The 23,504-nt window shown below is 41.9% G+C and overlaps 1 protein-coding gene across 1 annotated transcript in view; it reads left to right on the top strand.

Moving 5' to 3' along the window:
• Nucleotides 1-23,504, top strand: part of LOC111236123 (neurexin-3b) — a 281,111-nt gene that overhangs the window by 228,144 nt on the left and 29,463 nt on the right. Inside the window, exons 19-21 of the mRNA XM_022764739.1 lie at nucleotides 9,890-10,061; nucleotides 21,083-21,172; nucleotides 22,925-23,235. Coding sequence (XP_022620460.1) covers nucleotides 9,890-10,061; nucleotides 21,083-21,172; nucleotides 22,925-23,235 — 573 coding nt within the window. The remainder of the gene's footprint in view (nucleotides 1-9,889; nucleotides 10,062-21,082; nucleotides 21,173-22,924; nucleotides 23,236-23,504) is intronic.

Here is a 23,504-nt window from a genome sequence, read left to right as displayed (position 1 = left end):
ATAAGATACTTAAATGAAACCATCTGAGAAGTTTAGAGAGGAATTATCTCTGTGGTGAATCTGCTAATATCTCATAGACATCTGAATGACAAGGGGCCCTAACCAGACACGCAACCCAAAAAGACTGGGAATACCTGGTTTAATCTTTAATAACACATGGTATTTATCTTATTGTATGTTTTTGTGTAGAATCTTCATCTCAAAAGTAATTAAAATTGTCAAATAAATGTATTGCATCAATAAGTTTACTGTGACGCAAACATGATCTGTTTGGTTTATTATTTTAGTTTGGTTTACTATGTTGGTCATGCAGGTTTTTTTGTACAAATTTCACAAGCACCGCTAATATATCTCCATTACAACAGTGTTTTTAGCAACTGGAGATACACTATCTTCTTACCAAATCATAATCTCTCCAAGTTGAAGCAATTACACTGCAAATGGTGCGAATTTAAACAGCGGCAATCAATGTCTTCAGTGCTTAGTGGGAAGGAGCGACCCGCGAATTGATATTATCATAGAGACTCAAAATAAAATGAATCTCCTCCTCAGTAGACTATCAAAGACAGAGAAATGGAAAGAGGGGGGGGGTTTGGTTGGAAGCGGGACGCCTAATGCATTCTATTCTCAGTTAATCATTTTTCTGCAGCTCCCTCTCTCTCTCTTCCTCACCTCATAGCCTCTCTCTTCTTGTGTATTTTCTTTCTACACGTCCACTTTCATCCTGTGAGTCTTTTCTCTCTCTTTCCCTTCCTTCCCCTTCACCTTCATCCCTGACACCTCAGCAGGCAAGGTGGAGGGTAGAGTCTTGATCCCAAGCAGGTTACCCTTGGCAACAGACCACCCACCCCCTCTGCTGCCAGCGTGTTTCGGGGTGATCCAACTAGCTTTGGCGCCAATGTTGGCAACTACCCCCCCCCCCCGGCAGAGAACAGAGGAGGCCCTTTTTTTTCTGCCTCATCATCTCCTGTGATTGGGGAGCAAGCACCCCTCCCCTGTTTTCCTTCCCTTCCCCCTCCACAATCTAGACCTGACATAGCCGGCGAGGGATCAGAACACTGTCTACTGTAGATGCCAGCCATTAGCATTAGCATTTTTACACCTGTTCCTGGGCAAGGGTGTTAGCACATCTAATTTTAATGCAGCGTGCAGAGGCGACATAGGCCAAACAAGGACTGTGACAAAATTTAAAAAAAGAAAAGAAAACAACCTGTGTCTACTTGTGTGTGTGTGTTCATGTGCACATTCGTGTGTTTACATTCATCAGCCTGTCTGTTTACGCCTGGAAGTACTTGCCCAGAAGACTATGTTTATATAAACAGATGGATGAGAAGCCACCCCTCTCTCTCTTTCTTTCTCTCTCTCTCTTTTTCTCTTTGTTTGTCTCTTTTTTCTCACTCAGTGAACTGTGGTCCAAGCTTTGCTCTGTGTTCAAAGACGTGTTTATGGCCACACACAAGACCAGAGAGCAGCTCTGTCCATCCCATTTTATTAGAAAGAGTCTCTGCACGGCTTTACCCGCTATTTAGAGTTTGTATCTCTTGCTCCAATAATTACCATCCATTTTGTTAATTGATATGATGTGCCGCTATCTCGAATAGCTTACTGTTTTTTCCCACTGTACTTTCCCTCCTCTCTCTCTCTCTTTCTGTTTCTCTCAGTGTGGTTTTGCTTTGCATATTAGCCCAGACATGGTAAGGAGTGCGTGCAAAATACAGAGGGCAGCTCTTCAAACAAGCTGAAATCTTTTCTGTGTCTATTCAAATAATTTCACCCCGTGACTCTTTACCAAGCAGCTGCAGCGAAGCATGTGATTGTGACTGAAGGTGCTCTCTATGGGAAAACACACTGAAAGGTCAAAGATAAAGTGTCTTTGTGTTTTGTTTTTTTTGTATTACAATAATATCTCTTAACTTTTTTCCATCTTTCTACTCAGAAGCTTTAGTCTGTTTTGTTTCAGAAAATGTAGCAGATAAAGTAGGCTTTTTACAAATACAGACATTGTAGAATTGATAGTTTCAGAAAAAATGAGTGGAGGAGAGATTGTAGGATGAACTGTGTCCCTGCTTGATTTATTGTGTGCTGGTTTCATTCTGGGGCTACCAAATAGAAAGTGCTTAAATTCAGCAGCACATTAAATTAAATATCTGCCGAACAGATTCTAATTTGATCACCAAGCTGTTTCAATTTCATTAGCCTTGTCCCTAATGGACTTTCACAGCATATTATTCCATCTAGCACAAATCCCATTCATTGGCTCTTTTTTTTTTTTTCTAAATGAGCCCCCTGGCATGCGACGACCATGTGGCCCAACGTAGTGTGAGGTCACACAAAACCTGCTTTTTCTTTAACTGACGCTGGAGCAGAGCTACAATGAGTAAATGGAATCAAATCTGACGCCACAGTGAATAAATTAAGTCAGACTTATGATTTATGCCCAGCACCTTCTTAACAGCTGTTGCAAAACATCAGCCCACGCAGAGTATTAACATGCACGTGCCAGCGCTGAGAACGTGTGTGTATGAACGTGGTGGCGACCGAGGCCCGCTGTGTTTGCATACGGCCGGATTCCATGTTGTTGGTGGCCTGCATTGTAATGGTGCAAATTGAGTAGTGTAGCAGCAGGTCAGGCAGATGAAAAATTCATGCCTGAAGTTTTACCACTCTTCTGTGATTTAGCAAGCTTGTAATTATGCAGTATGCATTATAATTATTTCAGCTGTGTAGTATGCTGTCCATACACAGAGATGGCACCACACTCAGCACCTTTGAATGGACTTGCTCTTTATAAATGGTATTTTTCTTTATGATTGCAATGTATAATAACATATTGCAGCAAAGTAGTCCGAGGTTATATATTTATTTTGTATGTAGAACAGTCCATAATTATATAGAAGGTGAAAAACAGAAAGGTGCTGCTTGTGTTACCTTTTAATCATAACTTTAAACATGGCGGTATGACAAAATGTAACATCCAAGGGTTTTATTTGATGTATGCTCAGACAGTACAGGTATGTGAAGTAAGATTCAGGTGGCATACTCATGAAGCTGTGCTGAAAAGGCTGGAGTGAAACTAATAATGATTAGAATGAGATTAAAAGATAAGCATTACAAAAAGAAATGTAAATAATAAAGAAATCAAAGCTGAAGAATAATAAATATGTCATTTCACTATTAAAATGCTACAGTGCATATTTGCATTTTTCAGTATATATAAAATATATAAATATATAAAACGTACACACAAGGAAAACTGTAAAATAGTTTGACAGTTTTACTTTATTAAATGTATATTGTACACATGGTTTATTGCAAAGAGGAGGACATGGTTCACCATCTTATTCGCCTGATAGAAGAAGCTTTTTCAGAGTAAGAAAATGTATTTGACTCTACAGTGCTTAAAATTAGATACAGGTTTGATAGCAGTGCAGGATGCAGCAACCAAAGGTTCTTTCAGGGACAGTGACTTTACTGAGACAATGCAGCCGAGACGCATGCAGTAAAGTATCTTAAGTACTGAAGTAGCGATGATTAGGATCAGTGCAGTGTCAGTACTCTAAGTTCCAAAAGGTTGAAAGTGATAGTATAGAGCCGGAGAGGACTCTGCGGTAACATTGATAAATGTTTTCACCAGGCCGTCCGCCATTAGTGTCAGGGCAAGTTACAGCCACAAGAGCGGACAAACAGGAAATAGAGAAAGAGTGGGTGTAAATAATTGATAAGGCTGACCCTGCGCGATTCATATTCTGCGGCAGAGGATCAAAGAGCGAGGCTCAGAGTTTGACATTGAGCCCGAGCGCAGGAGTCAAAGCCATTACCTTCCCCGGCAACGCTGCTGCTTCTTGTGTTTGTATTAAAAATGCAATGACTCTTCTTCCTCAGCCTGGGCTAACACTAGCTGGCACCCTTGGGCATTAACCAACTGGCTAATGGACTCACTGGTATTACCACAGCAATTACCTACAGTAGCACTAAGTAAAGCGAGGTGGAAGCCATTTTGTTCCTGTCCATTCGATGAAGCTGTTCCTGGCTCTCTCAGGTGTGAAATATAGCCTGTGTTAGACCTCTGGGTTCTTTTAGGTGTGATCAATATTTCAGAGGCACCAGGCCTCTGCGCCTTGTATCCTCCCACATCGCCTCTCACAACAGCTCTGCAGCTGATTATGAATGTCTGAATGAACGTTTGAACCAATTAATGATTAATGGAATTTCACAGTTTTCAGAGGAATGTTTATTTTAATAGTGCGTTCGGACTGTCACTGTACAAAGCCAGGAACCCTTCCTACAGGAGAAAGTAAAACTGTGTCTGCAGTGTTGTATTCAGTCCCACTGTAGAGTATATCTTCGCAAGATTAATAGCATTTTGTGGTCCTTGTCTGTCGGCACCACTATGCATGCATCACTGCTACGAGCAGCTGCATGTATATCAAATTGTGCTTTAGTCACAGTACACAGTAAAAAAGATATATTTCTGACTCTAATTTCTTTTTCAAGAAAGGACCAGACGAAGCCGATGGTTGCCCATGACTTACAGTACACATGCTTAATTAGTCAGTTCATTCAAATTATTAAAAAAAACACAAAACATTTGTATACATCTATGATATCTAGCCTGACCAGGTTTTGAGATATCAGTCCCTGAGATTTCGCTTGCCACACTAATACAATGTCGGTGAAATGTATTTTCTTTTATTGTGCCCAAGACATTGAAGAATTACTTTTTAAAAGCGATAACTTCTCTTTTTAGAGTTATTGACCTTGTTACTCTGCATAATCTCCAGAACTCTCTGTGCCAGGTTTTCAACTTTCTGTCAAAGAAATAGCCTGAGGACATTGTTTTTAGAGAGACACACTCCTGTTCAAGTTTGTAAATGAAATCATGCAGTGCTGTGAAGACCACACATTTTTTTCTTTTAGCTAAAAACTCCCATGAAAACACAGGGAACACATCAGCAGCCCATTATAGTCCACCTCTCAATACTTTTTGACTTCCTGAGTTGTTGTGTTAGTTGTTATGTTTGTATGTATGTTACATTTTGAATGTTAAAAATGAGTTACAAATTTATAGTTTCATATTTCAAAAAGGCTTGAGTTATTTCCTGTAACAGCATTTGTCATTACTACTGTGTTTGAAAGAGTTTTGGGCACAGAGGAATAGCCTACATCAGGATTTGGATGCCAGCAAGATCAACAAAACCGTTAGTTTTGGTCTTTTAATGGGATTTTGTTGACAATAAGAAAAATATAGTTTAACTAGACTTAAACTTTAAATTCCATTTACCTTCATCAAATTGGGTTATGGTTTATATGTTTTTGTAAATGTAGGTGAACCGGACCTTTTCAGGTCACAGTTTTCAGATTGAAGCAGGTGTGTGACAATAGCAGGGTCAGTGGATGAAATGTCACACTTGTTTAGTTGCACATATTGTGAATTTCTTTTGTAGAGATGATCCATTTATTTTCTAAATATAGACTTTCTTTCTGTGATCCAGGCTTTCAATTTCACCAATAGTGTTTTCAATTTCAAGACCATGAAAAAAAAATAAAAATAAAATAAAACCATCCAGGCTCTTCCCTGTCCTGGGGCTTGTCAACTTGTCAGTACGTTCCATACATGAAGAAATGACTTGCACTACTAGCCAGCACACACACAGAGACCTCTCCTCAGCAGCCTCTAACATCCCACCCTTCGGCGAATTCCTGACTCCAGAGCCTGATACGCACAAGAACAGACAGCTACAAATCACTGCGCCATCTATGAGTTATCTCTGTCAATTACTGACGATAAATGGCTTTGGCGCTGTGAAGGCCAGGTGCATCAATCCAGCGTGTCTCACGTTGTCCTAGCTTCTCCACTCTATTGATTCTACTTCTGCTGCTTCCATGAGCCAGTTTTGATGGCCCCTGACCGCAAAAGCTAACTTGAGCACTGATGTCAGATGAAAGGGTGGATATGTAACCCAAACTCCCACCCTGGGACATGTTCACATTCTTGATATCAGATCTTCCTCCCTACCCAACTGAGACTTAATATAGATCCACTGGAGTCATCCCACTACAACTACCCTGTGCTCGTACCAGATTTCAATCAAGGTTTGAATGCAATGCAATACCTTTTGTGGGGGGAAAAAACTCCCACTTTAATAACATTCTTTGACCTTAAAGTGCTTTCAATGCACATCTTCATATAGAAGATATCCGGCACATAACTATATAAATTTATTCATTCTCCATACCTCTTTTGTCAGCTTTTTTCTCCCCAGCAGAGCTAAATGTGCTAATTCTACCCATCTCGCCTCCATAAAATGGCTTCCAAATGTATGTATCTGTCTGCCTGTGGCGTAACAGAATGACCATTCAGAGAGCTGGGGATGGGGTCTGTTGTGAGCGGCTTGTGCCCTGTACAGCAGCTGTCTGCTGAGGGCTGTGATGGCTGCTGTCTGCAGGATCGCCCACCACTGCTTTGAGTGATTCTCTCTCTTTCACTCTGCCTGGGGCGCTCCGTGTGTTGGAGGCATTGATCGGCCCTGAATTGGATTGCGGCGGGCCTGATTACTGATGTCAGTGTGTGCCGGGTCACGTGGGACCGCTGGAGCTCCTCGTGCCAAGCCCGGGCCAGCTCGCAGCAGAAGAGGGGATGGATGGGAGGAGGGGATTGGCGGTGGGTGGGGGGGGGGGGGGGGGGGGGGTTTGGGTTCTCTCGCTGGAATTACATTTATCAGCCTTAGTTACACAGAGCGTGAACACAACATGCCCACACATACTGTGCACTTAAGTGACGCACAAACAAAGTGCCGGCATAATCTCATTCTATTCCTGTGGCTGTAAAACAGTCAGTGTTCGTGATTGGCATTAAAAAAAAAAGAGTGAGTGTGAGTGTGGGGGCATTTTAGACTATGAAAGGGCTTTAGCACATCATACCAGCAAATTACCACTTTCCATACTGTAGTTTTATATTTAAAGTGTTTGTTTAGAGAGTTAGTGAGGGCGACTGATTGAATGTTTGGTCACTGCTTCGTATTTATTTATTTTTTTGCCATGTGACATGTGTGAAACGAAGCTTCTGTAGTGCAAGGTTACACTCTATGACTTTATGTGTGTGTGTTTTGGTGTCTGTTCGCATTCACGTGTGTGTAAGTTTGGAAGTGATTCTCCGCGCATCATTTGTTTACGCCTGGAATAGTGGCCATCATCTTTTCCACTAAGAGAACAATAGCCATTTTTCCCCTTTGCTCGGGAGACAATGAAGTGCCTTCCCGCCTCGCGAGCGACAGGCCAATAAAAAACGTAATTGGATCTGTCAATCAAACATTGCTGCAGCGTGGGGGGGTGGGCAGGCAGGTGGGTGGCGGTGGCGAAGGCGGGAGGGTAGCCGGACAACAGGAGTAGTGCAGAGGAAGGAGGAAAGAGAGAGAGGGAGGAGGTCTGGTGTTTTGCGGAGCACTACCACACACAGTTCCCTCTCTGCACACTGCCCGGAGGCGCTCGGCAACGGTTACAGAGGTGTACAATTGCTGTGTTTTGTTGTTTGTTTGTACCAGGGCCAGGGGGGTGACGATCTGTCTTTGTTTGTAGGTATTAGTGGGTCGGTGATGTGGCTTTGATGCGACTACACAGGAGAGCCAGGGCTGCCAGAGCCTCTGAAGGTCACAGTGGATGTACTAGTGCTGATGTGTCTGTCTGTGCTTTGTATGCGCTCAGGCCATCAGACATGTTGTTTTTTCGTACCAGGGAAAGGTCCTGTCATTAGTCAGGAGGGCCAGGATGCTTTAGTAGTATTTTTCACGGTACAACACACACACTGAACGTCACCTTGTCACATTAAATCATCAACATATCCGTGTGTGTGCTTACTTTGGCCTGTCTAGGTGCATGGATTATGTGTATCTGCTGCCAGATGAGCAGCATGCATGTCTGTACACTTGTGCGCGTGCACTTTTATTGTATGCATTTGTCTGTTGCTCTGAGTTTTAATGACAACTACTTAAATTAAGAGCCCATTTACAGCGTCTCTGACAGAGACATAAAGTGCACATTCAGATATTCTGCTTGTCTGACTCCCACTCTGCGCCCTACCTGGGCTTTTAGGAGATGGCTTTCTCGTGTCTTTGGTGACATTCTTTTTCCATTATTAGCCGAGCTGGAGATTGTTACAAAGGAGAAGCGCTCTGTCATTCCTTGCATTGTGGTCCGCACACACTGTAATGTTGTGCTGTATGTCTTTTGCTAAGCAGACAAAGGATGTTTGAACTCTAAGTAGGAGTGAGGCATTGAATAAAGTGCAGGTCCTCTTGACTTGCCTTGGCAGTTAAAAGGACTTATCGCGGAAACTACAGTCTGCACAGTCCCTGCAGGGTTTCACATTGTACTGCATACTTTGGGAAATGTTCTACTTCCTTAAAAACTCAAGGAAACATTACTTGTGGTGGACGAACTGTACCTTAAATCAAGACAAGAATATCCTCCTGCCCCACTGCACTTAAAAAAAATGCGTAGCAACAAAAAACAGGATCCTGATTTAGAGGACTGAAAAGAGTTTTCGAGGTGCTCCACTTAAAAGGTAGAAATGTAGGAACAAACTTGATTTTTGTTCCTTATTGATGTCATGTGTTTTTTTTTATCTTTCTTATAAATACAGACTAAACAAATTCAGCAAAATGTGTTGCTAAAACAAAGTCTGAGAACATGCTGGCACCAATAAAATGACACATTTCATTTATTACTATGCACTCCAGCTTGCTATAATAATCTGTTGGTACTATTTTAATACATTCTTCAACTTGGAGTATATTGGAGGATGTAAAAGCCTGGGAGACTGTGTTAAGTATAGGTTGGCCTTATTAAGTGCTCTTCTTCAGTATGAAGAGCCTGTAACATTAAATAGAGGTCAGCAGGTTTAAGTGTTGTGTCGTTTAAGGTTGCGGCAATCTTGCTTTCGTGCTGACGAGCGCCGTTAAATTCAGCCTGACATTATCCAGGTCTGCACTGTTTCAGTCAGCCGTGTAGGGCCGCTGTCTCAGCTGATCAATTAACAATATGTGTGTGCCCCCCGTGCGAGCCTCCCTAATTTTGGTTTTGTTATGAGAAACAGTCCCTCTTCTCCAGGCTTCTAAAGTAGGTAATTACACTGAGAGACTCCCTGTGGGGGATTAAAACAAATGACACAGAAAAAACACCTCTTCCCCATCGCCACTCTCTCAGGCCCTGCCTCCGCTCTGAAACCTTTTGCTTGTAACGCCTACATGCCCACGAATACGCACGCAGTCACAATAAAATACACTGTGGCGCTCGTGAAAATTAGTGGGTTCGAGCGGAGAGGAGTCGGGGGAATGATGGGGTGGCATCACAATTTACGGTCATGGTATAACTGGTTAAGCGTTAGGAGCTAAACAAAACATATGGTATTCATATAGTTTGTAAGGACCGCGGCGGAAAAGGCATCTGTCCTGCCAGTTTCGCAGTGACAGGCTGCAGGGAGCATTACTCATCATTACAATCTCTGCTGGCAGCTTATTTTCATCACATTACAGTGGTATAATGAAGCGTAACGCGCAAGCGTCCTCAGGTTCTCTGAGTAGTTCACCATTAGCACCAGCCGAGGGCATTCATCCAAGTAGCTTTATTGAACTTTTTTACAGTTAGTTTATTGTATAATTAATTCATTACTGAACAACAATGCATGTAGGTGGAATTTTGGTACAGTAGCAGTTCAAATTTTAAAATCTGTGATAAAAGCTGTGACAGTCGTGACAGATTTGTCGTGACTTCCAGAGAAGGCGCACGCACTGCTTTTGATGTCAATTACCAGTTCTGTTAAAATGTATCGAAAGATTTGCTGAAATCAGACCATCAACTCTCTCTGCTCTTCTTCTCTTTGTGTCTTTTCCAGGAGCAAGGCAAAGTGGGCGTGACTTTCAACATTGGGACGGTGGACATCAGTGTGAAGGAGACAACAACAGCGGTAAACGATGGCAAATACCACTTGGTCCGATTCACCAGGAACGGGGGCAACGCCACCTTGCAGGTGGACAACTGGCCAGTCAATGAGCACTTTCCCACAGGTACCGCCTCTCTCAATGCTTTGTCTGATGAAATTATGAAAAAATTAGAATGAAATTATAGTCTTAAAACCACTGGACACCACCTATATTTGTTAAAGCAAGGGGCGCCACCGACAAGCAAAAACAACTAATACAGACAGTTTAACTTTGTCCTGTTGCTCTTAGTAAAACATCTCTGAGGACAAGGTAGCGTGCAGTCACATTAGTGGCACACACTATGCTCCTGTGGCAACCCATTCCTCAAAAAGAAACTTCTTTTATGCCCTCACACCCGACTCCACAGGAGAGGAGCACACCAAGCTCAAATCTTTTGTCTTGCAAGAGGCATTAACTGTGCAACATCTGGCCGGTTCATTTCAGGAAAGGGATTTTAAGGGACCAAGCGGCATTTGGTCGGTGGGCAAGCAAGGAGAGGATAGAGGCAAAAAACCAAGGGTGGCCTGTTGGCCAGATAAAGCTGCTGCCTGCCTGTATCTCTCATTCCCAGGTCAGCAGAAGCAGCACAGCAGCAGAATACAAATGGGGTCATCAAACAGAGCCCGCTCCATTTGGGAGCTCAGGCACTCCCTTTGTTTGGAACAGAGATGTGCCGCTCAGCTTGCTAGGTGAGAGAGTGAGAGAAAGAGTCAGAGAGAGAGACAGAGAGGTGAAGGAAGGAAGGAAGGAAAAAATCCTCTCCTGCTTGTATTTAACAGTCCATTAAATTGAGTTGCCTCTCCTGCTCTCTGATATCTGTGTCTTCTTGAAAGCCATCTTAGGAGAAGCCACCTTTGTTTCCTTGTTTGTTATTACCCACTCTTCAATTTCACTTAGTCAAACACAGAAGATGCGGGGGGGGGGCAACATGGGCACAAAGTGGCAGTTGAGGCAAAGAGAAGTTGGGATGACAAAAGATAATATGAAACTTCATTGATCTCTGAGGTACAATTGAGCCATAGCAGCACGACACAATTGGACAGAAACAGGTGTCGAATAAATGGATAATGCTGAAGATTGAATGGTGTTCTGCTTCCAGATGTGGCGCTAACGTGAACAGAAATACAACTGTGCATCACTAGCTAAAATGAAACACCTGATAAAGAAACAAGAGAAACTTTCTTCAAAAATGCTGATGCTGCCCAGTGGTGAGGAGCAAACAAATAGGAGTTGATCCCTTTCACATCTCAGCCCTATGTCTCAGCAGCCCTACAGCTCCTAGTTGCATGCCTTCACCGAGGACAGGGCAGCATTCTCTCCTGGCGTGACCTGGCATGCTGTTTTGGTTTGGTTCAGTGCCAGCGCAGGTGATGTTAATCTCTTCTGTCTCTGGCTTTCTTTTGCCGTTGGCTGTCTTTCGCTTTTCTTTGACCAGATAAAGTCGGACGGGTTTCATAACTGCGTTATAGCCACAGTAATGCTGGAAAATACTGAGAAAGTCCATAACATGTGGCACGCACATGTACACGGATGACGTACACATTCGCACTCACAAGCACTCACTAATCAGACAAATGTGACTGCATAGTTGCACAGAGATAGATTTGTCATTCTCCTTTAGATCTCGGCCCCCGCACTACACAGTAATTCAGCTGTTCTCCATCTTTAATGGCCAGTCATTTCAGATTGCAAATTGAACCCCTACCGCTGTCATAATTATCTCAAAGTGTCTCCTGCATCAGCATCGAATGGTTTTGTTTTGTTTTCTCAACCTTCTATCAATGTGCCTGTCAATATCTTTAATCCAAAGCCTGCGTCCTTTCAGAAATCGCTGCTAAACGGCCGTTCAGTTTGCATCTCGGTTCAAGCAATGCATAACAGAGAAAATGCTTCATTTTGAGATCTGGATTCCTTCAAAGTGATCCCATTGAGGTTTGTTCCCTTTTCTGTCTGCCTGCCACCGTCTTGGAGAGAAGTTGAGGTCGGGGAGATCGAATGCATGGTAATTTCTTTTTCTCTTCTGCTCAGGTAATTTGCAGGACACTCAGTGATAGTAATTCAACAATGATTGATTTTCTTTTTTTTTTCGCCCTCCCTCCCTTGTAAAGGCGTTGTCATCTCATGAGTAATTACATGTCAGGGTGCAGACTCATCGACTGCTTTCTCACACTCCTAACACTTAACTTGAAGGCAGCAGCCACCACAAGGATCTCAGGTCGTTCAATAAACAGTTACCGGATCTGGGCATGCCCTCTCTCCCTGGTGGGGAATAGGTGAGGACAAAGGTGTTGGTGGATTGCTTGTCAGTCAAAGCTGTTTGCTAAATAGCTTGGGGTGTGTAAATTGGACATCTTAGCAGTTGTGTGTGTAAAGTTGGCCCACAAAAGTATAGAGGTGTTGGGATTTGCTTTGAATGGCAGCACCATGACCTCCTTTTCATTATAACTTTTTTGGGCAGAATCACACACATTTCCATTTTTATTGCTTGTCCATAAATTACTTCTTAAAGGATAAATCAAATTTATTAGAACTTGGGCCTAAGCTTCATAACAGTCATAATAATTTGCTTGGCAAGTACATTGCAGACATCTAGGAATGTTCATGAAAGGGCAACCTCTGCGGCTGAAAAATGAAGCCAACACAGAAGTGACATAAACTGCAGTTCCTCGAATGGCCACTTAAGGCAAAAGGTCAGTCCCCAAAGACTGGGAGTCAGGCACTGCCAAGATGTCGACGGTAGGTTAGCCCACTCTAAGCTTAAAAGCGCTCTTCAGAAACCTACGGGTAACGTCACAGAGGCTACGTCCATCTTTATATTGGTGAGACGAGCCACACGAGGAGTCAGACGATCGTACACGTTTAAAACAAACTTCCAGGTTAGCTACAATTATTTCAGGTCAACAGTAAAGTAACTGCCTATTTAAACGGTGTTGTAATTTTCTGAAAAATGTTTACTTCACCTTTAACATACTGTACTTCCTGTAGTTGTCCTTCTGCAATAAGAAATTATTACTGACATTTCAAGTGTGCTGACTTTCAATATTATCTTCAAATGATGTGAATGTGTGTGAATAATCTACCTAAACCCTGTTTGTGTTTTTTTCCATATTCTATTTTATTTTTTAGAGTTTTTAATTTAAAAAAATTCAAAATAAAAGAACAAGAGAAAAGGAAATTAAAATAGACGTAACAAAAACGCTGCCCGGCAATTTGAAGGATAACATGACTAAGTTGTTGTTGGCAAGATGTTATTGCAGTGCTTACTGTGTATCTCAGGAGCAAGGGCAGGTGACAGGGACAAGTATGAATACGGCATAATACAAAGTTCCCATGTTCTCTCAAATCTATTCTCTGTTTTGGAGTTGAGAAGACATCGTCTTCCAGTTTGTGCAATAAGTAACATCTCCTTGAGCCAGTGTGCAAGTGCAAGCAGTGTTGAGTGGGCGACATCCAGGTCAGAATGCAGCAACTATTACTAGGTTCAGGGCAATCTGCATATAATACGAAAATTATATTCTGGGTCGTAGTTAGGCGGGATGTCTCTGGAGCAGGCAGCTGAGAACCTTTTAAAAAATTGCACTTCAAAAAGTGTATGATGTCGGGTAAAACCATTGAAGATGCATCAGCAGCCCTTCAGCAAAGGTGCAATTGTTTCATACTGCTCTGCATGTATCTTATACCTAATACCCAAATTATCTACAACCAGTCACAATATTTAAAATCTAATGCAATTCAACAGTTGAGTCATAAATTCTACCTTTACAAAGATAATAATGTTCAGTTTTGATTGACAATTTCAGAGAGGTATTAATTTAACTAAATGTTCATTATTGAGGTTGTAGTTTGTGAGGTTGATATCTTGTGAGCTGGAGAAAAAGATGATCACCAGAAGTTCAGATGTCTCAGGCAGAAGTGTTTGTTGTAAGCTTAGTGCCAAGGAGAAAAAGATGAGCAGTACTCAGACAACAAGGGACTCAGAATAGTGCCACACCAATATCTGAAGATGGCCAGTCCTATAGGGCGTATATATTCCTAGGTTTCACATGGTTGCAACACTCTTCTGTGCCTTACCCAAATAAGGCTAAAATATAGTCTAAACCTATCTGTGTTAAGACTCTTTTGGTCACATTGTCACACGTTCTTACCTGATTAATATTATTCTGACTTGTCCTTTGCCTACTTCACTCATCCTTGACTGGAACTGGATTTGCATAACTCTCTAAGTTATGCTTTTCCCTGCCTCCTTATCTGTAAGACCTTGGGTACCCTAGCTGTATAATAGAAACTAAACAGTGAACCATTGTCTAACACTGTGAGTTTGTTATTACCTGACCTCTTGGAGTGTTAGTGTTACTAAAAGGAAGAAAATTCCTTCACAGTTTGCGGTGGTGTTGAACTAAGCTGCATTGTAGTGAGAGGTGTTTCTAATGTTTTGCCCACTCCATTTACAAACAGGAGAAGGGGGGGGGGGGGGTTATTAGGAACACTTTTTAATATAATGTAGTTCAGTACAACACCACCACTAACTATGACCTCAGTAATAAACACAGTTAAATAAGCACATATTGGAAAGCTTTATCAAAAACTGGCCATTAGAATCTTTGTAAAGGTACAGTGTAGCAGAGCTGACGTACTGGATTACATTAGTTGTATAGGTGTACCTGATTAAGTGTGCAGGGAGTGTGTAAGACATGTTGAAAGAACAACAGTGAACCTGAGACAGAGCCATATGTTAGTACCTCTGCATTATAGCCCAGGTGTTGACTTTGACAGAACAGAGGTTAAGCTCATTCCGACACTAGCTGCTGAAACATTAAGCTTTATAGTTTGAATTCATTACATAATTGAATGATGCAAACTGTCACAGTTGGCTTGTTTGCAACCTATCTGATCATCTGACTACTTTTGTTCCCCCGCTGGATGATGTTGTAGCAATGTCAATGTTCCCAGATCTCAGCAATTACTTGGAGTTCCCTGTCATCAGGGCTGACAGACTGTTGTAACTACATGAAATTCTGTAAGGGCAACATTGTGATAACCCATAATGATGCTTTTCTTTAAATGTTTTTGCTTTGCTTTTATTGACGGTTCAGGATAACATGTTATTAAGATCCTCGGACCAAGGATGTAATTGCCAGTGAACCCACAAGACATCTGCTTAAATGTCTTTTCTTTTTCTTTTCTTTTTTTTTTTTGTAAGGTAATATTTAATTAATACACAATTTACCAAGAGGGATTTTCACAAAAGAGGTTCATAAAATAAAAAATTGTGCATTTTAATACTGGACATATTGAGAAATAAGTCAGAAAAGAACTTCTGTGCCTTGCAGTCCCATTCTTCTGTATAACAATATACCCACACTGATCCCATACAGCAGCGTTTCCATCAGGCTCCTGCAGCTTACACGTGTTCAGTGTGTGTTTGCGTGTGGGCGTTGAGTGTATGTGTGTGTGTTCACAGCTTTGTCTCTCCCTTTCTCTAATTATTCTCCCCCCTCTAACGGTGCCCTGTCAGTTCTCCATTCTTTTTTTGTCCCCAAATTCCTTTTTCATGCGCGTTTCTCATCCTTTTCCAGTCGCTGTTCATCAGAGCTCTGCATCTCTCCTACAATCCTGTGTACTTTTGTGACAACCCACATTACTGCAGGGGCTTGTCTTTGTTTAGTGAGAGGGTTTCCAATTTCCTTATATAACACTCTGAATCCCTGTGCTCTTTGATTTTGGATTACATGATCTTTTTGCGTGAGTTTGAATCTTTGAATCAAAGAATTATTAGACCGAGCTGGGCGGAAATTGTGCATCACACTTTGCCGGGGCTGGCTGAGGTTCAGGCGTTGTCTCAGATGAATGACCATTGGCCTAACTACACTGCTTAGGCCTCGGGGAAAGTGTGTCTCTGTGTGTGTGTGTGTGTGTGTGTGTGTGTGTGTGTGTGTGTGTGTGTGTGTGTGTGTGAGTTCCAGCCTTTGTGGTGGATACAAGAGGGTTGGTCATAATGAGAATGGCCTTGTGTTCATTTTCAGACTCACACATGCAAACACCGTCATCCCTGCATTGATGCACACAATGTTGCGACTCCCACAACCTGAAAAGCGCACTGAAAACATCTGCCAATCTTTGTCTTGAAATACAGACAAAACAATTCCTCGGGAGCGAGATAAATCCCCACGCCTCCCCAGGGCCAAACATGATTAGCCCTATCTGAGACACAATCTCTGTCGCTCTCAGAATTCAGACTAAGCTGAGAGTAGAAGCCGCCAGTCTAATTCATCCTTCCAACACCATAAATTTCAGAGCGACCTGATAAATGATGAATTTACTCCCTGGCTTTGTCTGACGTCTGAGAGAGAATGGAAGGAGGATAGAGGGAAAGCAAGCAGGAGAAACAGAGGGACATGGGTGAATAGAAAAGAAACACAGCCACTGAGGGAATACTGAAGCATTTAATGGAGTAGATGACAGGAATAAGTTGACAAAAGGGAGAAACAGCTGACATATAGGCAGATGGGTAGAGAAGAAAAGAAGAGAAAGGGAATGGAGAGTGAGGGGAATGTAGATAAATGACACCAGAATCGTGGCTGCAGCTGAAGAGGCCTGATTCAGCCAAGAAGAGCAAAGAGGGCTGATTGCACCAGAGAGAGACAGAGAGAAAGAGAATAGCGGCGTGTAGATGAAGGAGCACAGGATAGCTGGGTGGATGGTGGGCTGAAGAGGAAGAGAGAATCGAGAGAAACTTGAGAAGATGGATGAATAGCCAGGGAGAGAGAGGAGGAGAGACAAAGATGAAAGTCAGGTGTAGATTGGAAGGGAGGTGGGTGGTGCAGGATATCCATAACCAGGGGCTGCAGCAGCTAGCTATGGTGTTGAGCTGCAGAATGATGATTTTTGGACAGGCCCGCAGTATATCAAATGTACTTATCATCCCCAAATGGAGAAAATGCCAGGAGTATGTCACGGTAGCCATTTTCACAGTTTTGATGCACTCTCAGCACCAGCCCCGTGATGGAACCCCAGTGAGATTAGTCTGGCAAGCAAACTGAATAAAACGAAGCAACAAACAAGCAGACGACTGTCGCCGTGCCAGTGTTTGTGTTGACTGAATAGCTGCCACCAAACATTTAGACATTGTTTTGGCTGGGGGAGAAAATGGTGAAGGCATGCATTAGGGCGAAAAGACAAACAAGCAAACACAAAAAACTGTCAGAAATTAGCTGCATCATCCAATAACATGCAGGCCTTTTTTTTTTTTTTTAGTGTTAAACAGTTTTGCATCAGACCACTTAACTGTTACAGTGCATGCTTCAAAAAATGCAATACACATCAGAATATATTCCGAGACTTTATGTTACAGAATAAAAAAGTTATGTAGATGTAGATAATGTTTATCAGTAGAAACACAGCCAGTCTGTTTCATCTCCACAACCGTCGACACATTTTGATTTGAATATTGCTGGATTCTGATTGGACAAAGCCACATGAAATTCGCCTTTCTCAAATTTTTTATTTGTGTGTGTGTGTGTGTGTGTGTGTGTGTGTGTGTGTGTGTGTGTGTGTGTGTGTGTGTGTGTGTGTGTGTTCGTTCCTATGTTAACGGAAAAGCTGAGTGAGGAAATATGTTTTGAGGATCTTCCAAGGTCCCACAAAATGGCCACTTGACCTTCCAGGAACACACTGCGTCTTCTGTAGTGACCTCATGCTGCTTCACCAGGCTTAACTAAAAATACCAACCAGAAATCCTCTTAGATTTTTAAGAGACTTGTCTTTCTGCCAGTACTATCAAATTAACTGTTTACACTTAAAACTATGTAACTTTAACAGGAGCAACTGTGGAAGTCACAAGATACTGGATGGCATAATAACATGAGATTCTTAAACACAGCAAATGTCCTCAATCTGTTTTCCCTGGCCAGGTGTTAGCAAGACTATCTAAAATCTAAAAATAGAATAAAATTACATTTCTGATAAAATGTATATATACAACTTAATATATTTGCACAAGATGGTACAGTACACCTTCACCAATATATAATGCCACAGTATAACACATAGTAGTTGGCCACAAACCACATTGCTAACATTAGCTATTGGTCATACCAGACCGAGTCAGGCTGTAACTGCCAAAACCCTGAGTGTATTGAAATGAGCGAGGGTTTGTTTTATTGCTTATGAGGTTAAGGTTTTATTTTTACAAAGAAAATTGTGTTGTTGCTTACATATGCTACATGGGCTCGCATTCAGATTGACCCCTCACTGTCTAATGTCCTGCCTCAATATATTGCAACAAAGGAATTACATTATTTAAAGGGAGTAAAAATGCTATTTTATGGAAGTCATATGGGTTTCATTTATATTTTCTTTTGGCAATGTATTAAGAAAAGAGAAATTAGGTTGTCTGTGATTAATATTCAAAGCCAGACCTTTATAAAAAAGGAAAACAGAAATAAACATACATTTACATACAAAACACCAAAATTACCCTTGTGTACATAGAAATCTGGGTTTAAGTGTGTCTGTGACCCAAAAACTGAAATATGGATTTTGGTTCCAGTAACATTGTCTATGTGATGGTGACAAAACATCAAACCCATAATGGCACTACATTGTACTTTCCTCTTTCCTCCAATAAATTGAAAGGTTTATGAAAAATCTGTGAGGAAATATGTGTCCACTCTGCTTTGGAAAAAAACCCAAAAACCTTGAAGGCAGTGTGATTTTATAATAAACAATAGTGCTTTTATTGGCAAGGTCATCCGTTCTGAAGTCACCTTTAGAAATTGAATATCAAATTGACAAACTAGAGAAATTTTTCTCATTAGTTGGACAATTAGCTTGTGGTGTATTCATTACAGGGGGACTGTCACCTCATTAATCACCCAGAACAATGTAAGAGCTGTACCTGAGACCACGCCATTAGCAATGCACAGCAAGCTTAAACCCCCCGCCCACCCCCGTTTCAGATGTGATTTCACTCCAGCTAAATAACAATCTGAGACTGCAGTTGGGCCATTTACCAAAAGACACAAGTTGGAGAGATTGCAGTAACATTTTGTGGATGCTTCTTCTCCCCCTTCCCCTTTTATTCCTGCCCCAGTCCTCAACCCACACCCTCAAACTCCTCACCTTTCTGCCTTTCCCCTTGGTTTCACATACAACCGCCATGCCTCCCTCTGTGGCCCGTGTCCAGAGCAGAGTGTATTTGGTTGCCACCCGAAACCTGCTGGAGATCAAAGGAATGGGGAGGGAGTCCTGCTAGTTGCTGATTAACCTGCTGGCACGCTGCACACACAGTCCTTTAGCTCCTTGAGCTCCCTTGCAGCCATATCCACACTCCCTCCCCGCTGGCTAAAAACAGAGCACTTGGCTGTTTTTCTCCCTGAATGCAAAAAGGTAGAAAGGGACTATCGAAAGACAGAACAGAGAGAAGCAGGGGAAATTGAGACAAGCGTATGACTTATAACTACTTTGGAGCATAAGTGGCTTAATGAAATTTAATAATTCAATAAAATTGTGGTCTATTCGCTCCACAATTTCAATCAGCAGGTCGGACAGGTTGAATAAGATGCAGAAGACCTTCTTGGTACAGGGATAAGCATGATGTCAAAGCTCAGCCAGGTGGATCCCCATGAGCATGTGTGTGCATGTGTGAAGGCTTGTTTAACTGTATCTGTGGTGTCCAAAAACCAGGAGCCCACTATACTTGTAGGATCCAACAGCTTTGTGTGGACCAAAATGCTCGAGCCCACAAGTTAAATGGCTAAAGCCTTGGTTTAAGGGTTGGAATCAGGTTTCAGTGTGTTAGGGTAATCGGCTAGGGAATGCATTATGAATGATGGCTGCCCAAAATATAGTAAAACAAGTGTGTGTGTGCGTTCTGTGCATGCGTGCGTGCGTGTGTGCATGCATGTGTGAATGATGTTGTAAACAGTCCAGTCGCCTGAGAGAATTCCAGCAGCCAAACCGGACACATTTCCAGGAGGCCTTTCCTCACAATTATGAAGCCTTGCCCTTTCAGTCATGTTGTAAACGATGCCGCACCGGTACCTTCTTTTTCCTCCAAATACCTTCCCACACTGGCACTGAATGACATCATGGTGTCATTCATAATTCTATACAGCCTTCACAGTCTTTTGTCATACCTCAAAGTGTTTGAAAACAGAGCTGTACGTCTCAAGTTGTCAGCGTCGACAGACTCGCGGTGGCTCTCAGAGGGAATGCTCCTGTGATTGTCAGACAAAATATTGCATCTTGGCGCATACACAACGAGAAATCCTATCATGCAAGATATGATATACACACAACATTCTCTGTTAAAGCCAGTCCATTATCTTCTATTCTCATATACCTGGAGCACGTTATGGTCTCAGAAGAGGGGAATGTGGCAGCTGGGGCATAGCGCCTTTTTTTTTCTTTTTTTTTTTTACCCAAAAGGCCTCCCACCACGTCAGTAATGATGTAATTTGTATGCATTGTCCTCCACAAATCTGTGTCACTATGGGACTTCCCTCCCAATGGGTCCACAGTACCTCAAATTACCACTTCCTCCTTGAACGTTGCTCCCCCCCCCCTTTTCCCTGCTAACCTGCTGCACAGCTCCTTTACTCTAAATGAGCTACTAAACCAAATCATTCATTGGCCCTTGAAATGTAAAAGCGGGTGGTGTCCAGTGGGAAGAATTAGTGCACATAAATTACTTCAAATTTGCTTCAGAGAAAGGCAGTTAATACATGTCTTTTTAACCACTTGATAACCCTCATTTTGTCAATGAAATATGTTGAATGTATTGTAGGACTTGTTATGTAGGCTGTGATGTATTTCCTGTGTTTTACCTATTGTAGCAGGTTATTGTTTCCTTGACTGCTATGGATATGTGCTGTGCTTTTAATCCATAGATATTTTCTTGGTGTGGAGTGTGCTTTTTATAAATATGACTTTATAAAAATTTAAACTAAAGTAAAGCTTCTTGAGAAAGAAAAAAATCATCATAAAGATTCTATAAATATTTCTAAACAAAGATAAAACTCATTATAAACCACTGTATAAATGTGTGATGTCTGTTGCTGTTGCCAACTGTTTCAAGCTGTTTGTTAAACTCTCAAACTTTAAAGGCAACAGCGACATTGAGCGCTATCAAATGGCAAATAAGAAAATCCCGTTCAAATATACCCGGCCAGTAGAAGATTGGCTTCAGGAGAAAGGTAAATCTTTATCGAACTTCTAGAATGTTTTTCTTTTGATTTTCTGTCATTTCATCGGCTTGTTCCCCTTCGACCTCTGAGAATGAATAACCATCCCTTAAACCATTTAAAAAACAAGTAAAACAGTAAACTGTACTTTTTGTACTTTTCCTCTCCTTTGTTTTTATTTTTGATTTATTTACCCTTTTTTGTCATTGTCATCTTTTTAAATTCTGTTGACTCATCGTGTCCAGTTAAAGGGACTGGGAAGAGATTTTATGAACGGTGCAGCAACAAGATTTAAAGTATCAAGTGCTCCTAATCTCTTGTGCAGAATTGAGTTGGAGAAGCCATTATCTATGCTGCAACAGTGGGCCGATTGTTTTGAGAGGAGAATTAGCTCCCTTGGCTCAAATCCTCTGCAATGTTTGAGAACAAACTAATCAGTGGGCATATCCCCCTGAAAACTTTCCAAACGGCAGGTACCCTTCCCTGTTGTAATTTATCTGATTGTGGTTATACACATCACACACTATAAAATACTCACTTGTTTGGTGATGGAGAGCTAATTGGAGCCCTTTTGACGCAAAGCGGCACAGTGAGCCTGCCAAGGTGCACTGCGCTCTGATAGAGCTGTGCTTTTCAGTAGCTGAGATTATCAAGTAAGCACCTCGTCTATGTTTAACACATTTTGCGGGGATTGAAAAAGTCTGCTCCCCCTTCTTTTCTTTGGTGCGTTTTTTAAATTTTCTTCTTCAACATATAATAATATCATTATAAACTGAATTTAAAGTTCATTGCACATAAACATCTTAACCTGATTATAAAGTCCCTTTAACAACTGCTAAAACACAGACAGGTCTGGAGAATCCCATTACTGCTGCATGCATGACTCCACACGTGCTATTTCATTTTTCGCTTCTGTGATATGAATGTCCTGTCCCTGTCATTCCATGCCTAATGTATTATGTATTATAATTGTGCAAGGGCCGCAAATGTAACAAGCTTGCTGTGCTATGTGTCTGTAAATTATACAATGAGATTTTTAATTATGATTCCTGCATTGTGAAAGTTGTGTATTTTCGTTTCATAATTAATGCATGAGCACCGTGTTTTGACAATGATATTTAGGCTTCTCCTAATGAAATTCTCCATGACATGTAGTGAGTGTGTATTGCTCATACTCTATCATAATGTGCCAAAGCCTATATACATATTTATTAATCATTTTACCGCATGAGTCCACTGTTTTGTCCAGAGAATATTAAGAGTTTCCTTGGACCATGTTCCAATATATAGTTTCCACACCTGCATGTATTCACTACTTTATAATAATGCTGCTATAGCTGCATAGCGTCTGTTGTTTTCAGCATTAGTCATCTATTTCAGTGGTGCTTTTTCTTGTATATCAAAAGATTGTATATCAAAAGAAAAAGCCTTACTACTGTAGACATCTAGCTGCAGTCTTTTAAAAAAGAACAGAAAGGTGAGGTTGTTGTGAACCAATACCTACTTTTTTCTTAGTGTAAATGCATGTTACATCTCCATTAGTTTTAATTTCATTCACTCTCATATAATCAAGCAGTAAAGCGATATATAAAGTGTTAACATATATGTTTAATCTTTTATCACCGTATCTATTTTGCAGTCAAAGTGTAGTCCCTCTTAAAGGTGGTGCATGGCAAGACGTAGTGCTTTTTGTGACAGCGTTATCTGTCTTCCTTCATCCTGCCTCATACACATATTAATACTCCATCCTCCCTCCTGTACCAGGCCGGCAGCTGACAATCTTCAACACTCAGGCCACTATCTCCATTGGCGGAAACGACCGGAAGCGGCCCTATCAGGGCCAGCTCTCCGGCCTCTACTACAACGGCCTCAAAGTCCTCAACATGGCCGCCGAGGGCCACGCCAACATCAAGGTGAACGGCAGCGTGCGACTGGTGGGCGACGTGCCAGCCAGTCGGGGCGCGGCACGCACCACCACCTCGGTACCGCCGGAGATGTCTACCACCTTTATTGAGACCACCACCACCCTGTCCACCACCACCACCAGGAAACAGCGCTCACCACCCACTATTCAGGTAGAGCAGCAGTTGATGGGAGACGTGGGGAGATACAGAGGAAGTGCATGTGTGTGAGTGGAAGAGAGTTCAGGGGTGAAAATGTCTTGCGTGAGAGAGCTCGCGTTTGTGTGTATATCTCTTTAACATGCAGAATTACAACTGAGTTGGCGTTTAATCCAATTCAAAGTCAGAAGTTACAGTTGAAATGTTTAAACCGCTCTCCTCTGTGTGCTTGAAAGACACAACAAAACAGGGAAGAAACATGGATGCTCTTGAGATGTTCAAGA

The sequence above is a fragment of the Seriola dumerili genome, unplaced genomic scaffold (assembly GCF_002260705.1).
Source record: "Seriola dumerili isolate Sdu_G_001 unplaced genomic scaffold, Sdu_1.0 BDQW01000025.1, whole genome shotgun sequence".
NCBI classification, from domain to species: domain Eukaryota; kingdom Metazoa; phylum Chordata; class Actinopteri; order Carangiformes; family Carangidae; genus Seriola; species Seriola dumerili.
The sequence above is the reverse complement of the archived record's forward strand: the minus strand, read 5'-3'. Positions and strand labels throughout refer to the sequence as shown.